Source organism: Neocloeon triangulifer, unplaced genomic scaffold (genome assembly GCF_031216515.1).
Source record: "Neocloeon triangulifer isolate White Clay Creek 2 clone unplaced genomic scaffold, ASM3121651v1 ptg000009l, whole genome shotgun sequence".
NCBI classification, from domain to species: Eukaryota; Metazoa; Arthropoda; class Insecta; order Ephemeroptera; family Baetidae; genus Neocloeon; species Neocloeon triangulifer.
The window spans coordinates 5,378,473-5,389,232 of NW_026775551.1; the positions used below are offsets into that span (position 1 = coordinate 5,378,473).

Consider the following 10,760-nt stretch of genomic DNA (forward strand, 5'->3'; position numbering starts at 1 on the left):
ATTTAACTCCGATAAAATTTACAATTAAAAAAATCAACTCTCCGAAAGCAGAAAATAAATTTAATTACGTCACTCAGATTAGAGTTTGGAAAATTTGAATTGAAAAAAAATCCCACTACATGCATGCTATAAAATAGAGCCCCACATCAATTGGGCGCATTGTGTCGAATTCGCACTCAAATTCAAATTTTCCATAGTGTGATCATGGAGAACCTAGTCAAGAAAGCGATACAATTGCAATGTAAATATTTTTTTTGAATTAATATTAAAACAGTAAAGAAATATAATTCATTGAAAATTATTTTACAACACATTAGTACAAAAACTATCAACTATCCATGCACTGCTTGCACCGCATGCACCGCATGCACCGCATGCACCGCTTGCACCGCTTGCACCGCTTGCACCGCTTGCACCGCATGCACCGCTTGCACCGCATGCACTGCTTGCACTGCTTGAGGGTTGGAAGGGGTAGAATCTAAATTTTAAAAATTTTAAACCCTTATTTGCTTATATTACAAGTCAAATTGCAACTAAAATGAATTATAACACAAATTATGCTAAAAAACTACCCCTCCAATAGCAATTAAGGGATGATGGGGGTTAATATTGATGAAAACTAGGATGGCTGACCCTTTTTTCTTTTTTGGTCCAAGCATACATATTATGGATAGCAAAGTTTGATGTGAGTGCAATTTTTTTACTAATAAATAATTTTTATCAAAAATTGGTTGTTTAGGGGTTGAAAATATTAGAGGGTTAATAAAAATTCGTAGAGGGATGTTTTAGAAACAAACCCTCCAAATTTCAAATTTGTTTCTCAAAAAGTTACAGCTGGTTTAATGATTTACGATGAGTGGGTTACATTTGTACCCCACCTTTGAACTCGAGGCAAAAAATTCTTCAACAGGAATTCGTCATTGTAAATTAAATTCCTCTTACACAATCAAAACCTAGTCGCATATTATAAACAATAAGTGATTAATGAGATTTGGTATTATCCACTTTTAATTAAATTCGTAGTAGGTTGAATTAGTACATTTTAATTAAAATTTTTTTGTTATAATCGTTTAAAAATCATTTGGTCAATCTTTTTGCTTATTTTTAATGATGATGATGAATTCGCTGGAATATTATGTTGTTTCAAAAATTTGAATTTTGAAATTTAGCAAATCGAGGTAGATCACGTACGCGGTTTGACGTGACAGTTGAAGCGGCAGAGTGACAGGCGGCAGCGAACGAACGAGTCGGCTGCGCTCTCGAGTTGGTGTTGGGAAGCCGTCGGTGGCTGCGATGGGGTAATTAGGGCTGTGATTGCCTGTCTGTGTAACTGGCATGAGCTTCACACGTCAGCCGACGCGCCTTAACTATGCATGAGATATCTCGGCAGCTGACAGCGGGTGGTTAAAAAAGTTAAGACAGCAATCAGCCGAGTGCTCCATTATTGATACTCTGTGCGCTCTCGACCTCGGCAGCTTCTTCTTCGTCGTCTCTTTTGGGAACTAAATGGCGCGATATCACTTCGCACTTTTGCCACTCTGAGAGCTTTTCCGCTTCATTTTTAGATTAAATTTGCCCCGGCCAAAGTGCGTGCGTGTTTCGAGAATAATTTATCACCCGCCGCCGCCGACTAAACAAACGGAAAAGAAACCGAGATTGCCGCTGTCACTTACCCGCCTTTCAGCACCGCCGAGGGAAAAATAATTTAAAATCAGCATGATTGCGTCCGACCGGTGAAAATTTTAGCAAAACTCCATACAATTTCCGGAGCAAACAAGAAGTACAATTTCATTGTGTGCCCGAATTTTTGAACTTTCTCATTCATTTTTAGGAACAAAAGGGCTGCATATTTTGTGTTTCGGTAAAATGGAAAACAATGCTCAAAGAACGTGGCAGTTTGCACACTAGAACGTTCCCGTCCGCGGCGCGTGTGTGAAAGCGTTCAAGAGCGGCCCTTTTATTGTTACTTAAAAAGCGAAGTAGCCGAGCTAACGAAACGTAAAACAATACGTTCGCAGAGGGTAAACACGCCGGAATAGAAATGTATTCACGCTTGAAAGAAATAATTAAAAGTTCGTTGATGAGGGCCGAAACAAAACGCGCATTGAAAAGTTTTCTAATTTTCCTCCCTGTGAGGAAATTCAAAGGGCTATGACGGTTTTGAAAATTTGCTTTTAAATTTTGTTAAAGTACTAAATTAAAATATTAATTTTCTTATTATGGCTCAAAGTATACAAAATCTTCAAGTTGACTGACACAAAATTTTTGTTTACTGATCAAAAATATAAATTTGAGCTCCCAGAGACTGCAAATTATTTAAAATTCATGAAATATCAATTTGAAAAAATTTCTCCTGCAATGACAAACTTGACCTGGAAACTAGCAGTACACTTAATTAATGTTAAATTAGAATTATTTTTTATTTCTATGCTATTTCAATTGACTTGACAAATTGGAGAAGGAGATGTACTATTTGTCTAGCGCAATAAATTTTGATCTAATCTAATCAAATGGTTCCAATTTTATCCTTCGTAAAAATAAAACTTTCCACGGCACATATTATCAATACATTTAGAGTGTGATATCAAGTTCATATTTTTCATTTTTGTGTCAAATTCCATTGATCTGTGTTAGTAAAAAAGATTACACCAGTCTCATGATAAATAGAAAAACCAGAAAAACAAAAGGCGTGAATTCTAATTTTAATAAAAACAATAATTATTTTATGTAATTAGAACGCTCAACCATATAAAAAGATTTTGCGTTTGTATAAAATCACGAGTTAATATAAATAATTTTAAATATTATACATGGAAAATTATAAGTAAAATTAAATTTAAAAAAATTGAATTCTTTGCACAAGCGTCACGAAGCATTACAAATTCCTACTACATTAATAAATTAAAAATTATAATAAAAAATATTACACTCTATAAAAACCTTAGTGTCTTCAGTTATTTGTCAAAATAGATTTAGCGCCATTGAGCCAGTTTCAGAACCGTGTTCGGCGGAGAAAGTGGAGCGAGAAGAACCGCACGAAATAATTTAACGATAGTGAGAGCGCTTCTTGTATTGGCTTTGGGAGCGATGAATAAATCAGGGTCTGATTTCAAGATGAAATCCCGGCCGCGATGAATTCTTCACGCGCCACTCTGGCTTCCGTGGCCAATTCCTGATCAAAATTTTACAACGCAATTCGCACCTTTGAAATGGAGCCCGATCTCTCTGGATAAATCAAAACCAGTCCTATATCTAGAGAGGTTATTTTTCCTCCACTCCACTTCACCTCTCGCTCACATTTTTCTAGGTAGATATATTTTTGGCCAAGGAGTTGCAGGAATACCGAGTTAAATATTCAGTTTGAAGGCCGGGATTTGCTCTTGTCATATATTATTTTATTCCTTTTGTGACCCCTGCCCAGGATCAAACGGAAAAATTACAGAAATGGATACCTGCGCTGCTGATTTAGAATTCCTTTTCAACTTGCGCTGCACGCAAGAGACAATGGCAATTCGCCTCATTCACATAAGTTTTTTTCACTCTAAAACTCGGACAGTGAACGGCGACGTAACGATCAATGATTAGACACAGAAGAATTTCAAAAGATAATTTTTATAATGTTTTCGCCAGCCATTTTACAAATTCAATGATTATTTAGTTAATCAAGTAAAATTTCATTTTAAGAAAATGAAAATATATTTGAAAAAAAAAATGATTTAATGTTTACTTTAAAATAATTTGCTTGCAAAACTTATTTACTTTGAAGTAAGGGGTTGTTTTCAATTAAAACTTATTAAAATTTAAAATTTATTACTAAAATAACTTCTCTTCTTCACTTATGGGATTTAAAATTAACCATTGAAGTGTTCCTAAAATTTGGTCCTCTATCAAGGCAAGCTTGCGTATATTTATGCATTTGGTGTCAGAGTGAAATTAAATAATAAAATTATAATTTATTCCGATTTTAAACTATTAAGTAATTACATCATTTCACTTTTGAATACAATGTAAAACCAGATAAGCTCACTTTTGGCATCACAAATCATTCTGTGCTGGCTTTCATCTGTGAAGAGAAGACACGTACGTCAGAGTGGCGCACAGTTGAGCGCATTTTCTGCACATTGTCCCTCTCATTTGTATTTTCCTCTATCATGGCAATGTTTGCTCGGGCAATAATGCTGCTCGCGCAGATCAAAGGACAGAGGACGAGGTCCTCCCTGACTGGCAGCCAAGCAAGTCGAGCGTGAACAAAACACACATAGGGGCTTACAGGACGGTTTTTTTTGGACTTGGCCGCAAACCGCGTCCGAGAGATCTCAATCTCGGACCTGCACAAAGCGGATTATCCAATTTGAAAAAAGGTTCGGTTTTGCAAAATAAAAAGGAATGATTCGGGAGTTTGGGCGGCCGGGATGCTCCGAGGAGAGAAAGAGAGATGCAGCCGCCGAGCCCCCTTGCCTTTTGCAAACAACACGCGACACAAAGAATTATTTACATTGTTGTATTAAAAATGAGGGAAGCAGTGACCCGTGGTGGATTAAATTGGGAGTCGCTGCTGCATATTTCATGCTATTTGTTTTATACAAAAAGCTTTAAAGATTCGTCTCATGAAAGTTTCACCGCGGACACACAGAGAGTGGATGCCTGGTCGAGAGAGCACTCGACAGTGCCCTCACATGTGAATATAGTTTTCTGTTTGTTCTCGCAGCGAGCAACAGCATAATAATGCAACACAAAAATTGAAATCCGCCTCTCTCATCTTTCTGTCCAAACGGCAACAATGCAGTTGTTTCTCTGCGCTAGAAAATCAAATTTTATCCCTGCAAGAGAGGAGCAGAAATTTTCTTTATAATTTTTTTGCAGGAATTTCATCCAATTAATTAAAAACCTTCGCATACTAGCATATTTAATTTCTACCCTTCTCCACTAATCTTGCTCTCTAGCAATCATGAAAAAATTCTGAAAGGTTGCTAAATTTCAAGTATATCTTGTGAAAACACTATTTAAAAATTCCAAACCGATGCGTCTCAATCAAAAGAAAACCTAAATACGAGTGATTCGCGCGAAAAACGTGTGAGAATTGAGCAGCCAATCAGATCCATCAGTTTGTTCCAAAAACTACAGACTTTGGTCACATTGGCGCTGCGATCGCTGATTTTGCCAAGTTTTCTGCATCGCTGTGGGGCATTAGTGGCAAAATCAGCGATCGCAGCGCCAATGTGACCAAAGTCTGTAGTTTTTGAAACAAACTGATGAATCTGATTGGCCACTCAATTCTCACACGTTTTTAGCGCGAATCTCTCGTGTTTAGGTTTTCTTTTGATTGAGACGCAACGGTTTGGAATTTTCAAATAGTGTTTTCACAAGATATACTCGAAATTTAGCAATCTTTCAGAATAGAGAGCAATACACTTGACCGGAGAGGATCTTTAAGTATCAGGAATTAAATTTTCAATTCAAGAAGTTAATTTTTCCTGCAAAGGTGTTCTTATCTCAAACGAAACTTGCCATATCCATATTTTTCACCTGCTCCGTGTGCAAAATGAAAACCAGCAAGCGGACGTGAGTGCAGCATTGCCGTGTCGTTTAAGCGGCTTATTACTTTTTCTCCTTGAAGGCTTCTAATCCAGTTTCTTCAGTACATCGCGCCATTCTACTTTCAGCTAAAAGGATTTCCTCATAAAAGGGGCGAATGTAACGGTGCAAAAATATTTGTGCAGTGAATAAAAGTCTCCACGGCAGTTTTCGCAGAGCAAAAATGGCTCCACGAAAGCCGAGACGCCGGTGGAGCGGAAAAATAAAGAAAGCTAGGTCTGAAAAGCCGAAAGCGTGCAGCGTCCTTAAAAGGAGCCGCGCCTCAATCGGGGGTGGTTGGCCCGGAGGCGGCGGAGGCGGCATTTGATTCGGGAGAAGCGGGGCGTCTCAATCTTCGCGTGCAACAACGGCACAAGGGCCCCTCGGGGCGCAGTATAGTGACGTTAATATTGCATGAAATGCCTTTTGAAATACAACTGCACGAGGGCCCATTTAATGGAGAGAGAGACGCCGAGAAAGAGAGAAAACACACAACGCCAAAAGTCAATTTACCCGCCGCGACTCCTGTAACATAATTATCGCGAACAATCTGCCATGATAACGCTCGTCACGTAAACCACTTCTATTTTTGCTAGATTTTCTAAGTTTTATTTAAATTGATATATTGATGTTGAGTAATTTGAATGATGCAATAATGGTCAGGTCAAGATTGAAATCCTCCATTCCCCAGGGGTCGTTTATTGGGACATAAGAAAAGTGGTAAATGTGTGTTTTTGATGTCATTTTTATTTTTATTTTTTATTTTTTTTATTGTAGGGTCAGGCCAAGACAAAGTCTTATCGGCTTGTGCCCTTTATTGGTGGTACAGAAGGCACCACCCAATTTAATATTTTTTTTTTTTTTTTTTATTATTTTTGGGTTCAACTTTATTTAAAAAATGGTATTAAAGATCCACTCCGGTCGTTTGTATTGATCTTTATTCTGAAAGATTGCTAAATTTCGAGTATATCTTGTGAAAACACTATTTGAAAATTCCAAACCGTTGCGTCTCAATCAAAAGAAAACCTAAATACGAGTGATTCGCGCGAAAAACGTGTGAGAATTGAGTAGCCAATCAGATTCATCAGTTTGTTTCAAAAACTACAGACTTTGGTCACATTGGCGCTGCGATCGCTGATTTTGCCAGTGTTCTGCATCGCTGTGGGGCATTTTTTCAAATATTTGAATTTTGTTTATTAGGCTTTATTTCTTTCATTTATTTTGTTTTCATAGAAAATTATTAAAACAGTGTTAATTTCATTGACCTGGGGCCATCAGGACAACCATTGAGGGCCAAACTCACTTTCCTTTAAAACTTTTGAAACAATTAAAACCATTAATTGTAATTTTCAATACAAGATTCGCGTCTCACCCTTTTATCATTAAAATTCATACTTAAAGTTCTTTTAGTATTTTTCTATGACAGTAAATTAAATAATTAAAACCTTTAAATTAAAATGCCGCAATACACATAACATACTTTTAACAAATATATTTATTATACAAAAAATTATGTATCTGTCTTTCCCCTCGGTTCCGAAAGCTGCCTAGTTTGATATAATTGCGGTTGAATCGGCGGTGCGCAGCCGGAGGGCAAATCTAAGCAGACAAATCCACCTCTCGGAAGTGGCCTGCTGCACCGGCGAGCAGCAAGAACGGGGTGTGCGACTGTGTTCGGCTCCCCTGGCTTAATTTGATTATCGGCCAGCAGTGAAATTCCAAAGTCAAACAAGCGTGCGTCGGAGAGAGCTTCGGGGACTGTGTGGAATTAGAGCGCGATGAGGGCCGTGAGCGCGCAGTTTGCATCTGGCTGTTTGTCAGCGAGTGCATTTGGCCCACGGGCGTTTGCTCAAAGAGCCACCTCATCACCGGAGCTATTTATCCACCAGCAAGCCAGCCGAGCTCAATCAAATGAAAGCAAAAACCACCGCGGGCCAAATAATTCATCAAATCAGCGCGCGGCGCGTCCGGCGCAGCGGCTAATTAATTTATTTATTGACTCAATCGTAATTGGAAAAATGTAACAACACACACACAAAAAAGTGAGCAAACAGCACGCGCCAAAGCAGTGCGCTTTTCCACCAACAGGCATGTTTTTATTCGCCCTTTTTATTTTGCGCTCTTTTTACTCGCTAAAATGTTTGCCAGGGCCGATGGCTTTTTTATTGTTTGCACAAAAGCGAAAACGCGCGCGAATTTTGCAGAAAATATCGACGCGCAATATCGCTTCGCTGACTGCATATTGCTTGCCAATAAAATTAATATTTTTTTTCTATAGAAGCTTTGTTTTTTTTTACCTTTCAAATATCCCTTACAGCTGGTTCTGATATGAAAATAACGTTATAAAATTTCAAAATCACTTTTTAAAAATAGAGAGTCAACAGAGGAGACTCCGTGCCAATTGGGGCTAATAATATTGTTGTTTGTCACGGATTTCACCATTTATTTTGCACCAATAATAATTTTCATTTTGATGTGAAAACTGACTGTACCTGTAAATTTTGCGGAGATCAATGTACACAATATCATGTATTAAAACTTGTTCGATGAAGAAAATGAGCGAGAATTTGCACACCTACGGTGTTTAATAAATACTTAATTCATAATATTGTTGTTTTTTTTAATTAAATTAATCTGATTATATCAAATAGTATAGTTAAGGCTACGGAGCGAGTTAAAATACTGTATTTGAAAGCAACACGCATTTTGGCGTACGTATAAATAAAAGGGCGGAAATGCGATAAGTTCAGAGACGCGGAGAGAATAAGATATCTTTTGCAACTGTGCTGCAGTGACGTCCTTAAAATGAAAATGTTCAATCACAACTATGGCAAGCTCGATTTTTCATGGATTTAACGAGCAACTATTTGAACTGTATGATTTCAGATATTTGTGAACCAGAATTTAGCTTCGTGCCATACACTCAATTTAATAATTATGTAAATGACGAAGATGACTTACTGTTGGCCTGCGATTGCAAAATTAGGTATCATTTGCTATGTGTCAATAAAACTCACGATCCTGATTGCTTGGAATGTACTTGGAAAATTCAGGCCTTCAGAAACGGAACATGATATGATGATGTCAAAGATGTGCCTTGCAAACCCAGTAAGAATGATTCACGATTAGGTTTTGGTAGCAATGGTGCTAGTTAGAAAAAATTAACTCCTCGCAAATAGCAAACAATTGCAACAAATATGCTATAATAGTTTACTGTGTAAATTACTGAATAATAAATACTTGAAAGTGCTTGAAAGAATTAAAATATAATATTTTGCAAAAATTGCATTTTTAACTATGCCATTAATTTCAGACGATTTTACTCATCCGCAGTTAATAAAGTCATTACTAGGAGATTGTTCTGATGGTAATGCCTTTTTGCACAATTGTTTTTTTTTATATGCACATTCACGCAAAAAAGATATATCTATAAATAAATAAATATAATCTAAATCCGAATAAAGTGAATTTTTCCTTTGAAATCCACTTTTTAAAAATTTTGAATTTAGTACTGAAATTGAATTGCACAAGACCACCTTTTTTTATTTAAATGAGAAAATTTCGCGCACAAGACCTCCTTTTTATTTTGAAATACCCTAAATATGTTTTATTTGAAGAAATAAGACATTAATATTTTCTTTTATCCAAATTTTGAATGGTTTTTAAAAAAATGTTTTCGTAGAAGAGAAAATATCAGATTGATTTTTTAAGTCTGAGTAATTTAGTATATTCTCTTTATATTAAATTTATTTCTGCATGAGACAAGCTAAATGGCATTGTTGATTGGTTGATTCAAACAACGACCAAAGTTTTTGTCAAAGGAAGTGCGATAAGATTGGCTGTACATATACATTGAAAGACACACAATCTCCTTTTGCAGCAGTGCAGAGGCGTCCGTCGAACGAAATGATCTCAAATCGCAAGATGGTCTTTCGTTATTGCTTGCTTTGTCTCTTCATCTTCAGCGCTGCGAAATCAGAAGAAACGCCAGAAGTGTATCAATCAAAAAATTGTTGCTTCACGCAAAATTTATTCAATAGATACCACTATTGCGACATCAGAGGAATTGCCGTCTCAAGACCAGGCGACAAGATTGTTTGCTATTGCAGGGTTTGCATGAGCGAAGAATTGTTGGGATCCACATTTGTGTGCTCTGACGACGGAAATTTCTACCAAACTCGTGTAAATAACACCGAATTGAATTACAATTGCTGTAAGATTTTGCCAAATATTGTGGATATGTTTATAACTTTATGATAAAATTACAGATGCGTGCCAACCAGCAAAATGCTCCCTGCCGTACACCCTCTATTATGATTTTGCTGAGGGACATGAATCGCAATTAGTCAGCAAATGCAAAAGCAACCCTTCAATGACTTATCAACTGACGTGCATCGCCAATGAAACCAATGATGACTATTGCGTAGACTTGACGAAAACAGAGTTGTGTGTCTGGAAAATTAAGGCCAACGGCGGCGAACCTTGTCTTCCCCGTAATTATAATTTATTAATTTAAAAGTGCCATCAACAAAAGCTGAATAAAACAAGTGATTTAAATTTTATGCACTAGAATAACCACTTTACTTCTTGTAAAAATTGAATACGTAAACAAATATTTAGATAGACTTATGCAGTACAAAATATAATTATTTCAAATTATTTATGTCTAATGACAATGTTTTCAATTTCAGACAACGCCACCATTCTGCAGCCAGAAGAGCCAATATTAGGGAATTGGGGCCTCTTCATTCAGTTTATTTTGGTGTCAATACCTTTCTGCTCAATCGTCTTTTGGATGTATGTAAATGGAAATAAAATGATGTGATTTTTTCCATTTAAATAAAAATCTCATAGATATTCCAAGATATGATGTTTTATTTCAGCTATCATTTTTAAATTAAAATTTTACAGAGAGTTTTATTTTGATTAAAACTATAACTAATTATTATTGCTTATTCTAGTCGAGTCATTAAAAAAAAAATTGAGAATTATGAACGGTAATAAATAGGCTCGTGTTTTTTAGTCGATCAACTTTTTTTCTACATCGCTAGGAACTTTACGGAAATGCATTTTCTGCATGAATCAAGTGATTTTATTACGATTGGCACCTATTTAAAATCGACTATTTCTTCAATTTCCGACTAAAACAGACTAAAATGACAGGCTTTTTTAAATTTTTAAGCAAA

The 10,760-nt window shown here is 36.5% G+C and overlaps 1 protein-coding gene across 1 annotated transcript; it reads left to right on the plus strand.

The window, feature by feature from the left end:
* The first annotated feature begins 9,441 nt into the window (after nt 1–9,441).
* On the plus strand, nt 9,442–10,431 carry LOC132195339 (uncharacterized). The gene is made up of 3 exons (XM_059617277.1): nt 9,442–9,787; nt 9,843–10,067; nt 10,266–10,431. The coding sequence occupies exons 1-3, from the start codon at nt 9,481–9,483 to the stop codon at nt 10,397–10,399; spliced, it is 666 nt and encodes a 221-aa protein (XP_059473260.1). The 5' UTR covers nt 9,442–9,480; the 3' UTR covers nt 10,400–10,431.
* Nucleotides 10,432–10,760: the final 329 nt, after the last annotated feature.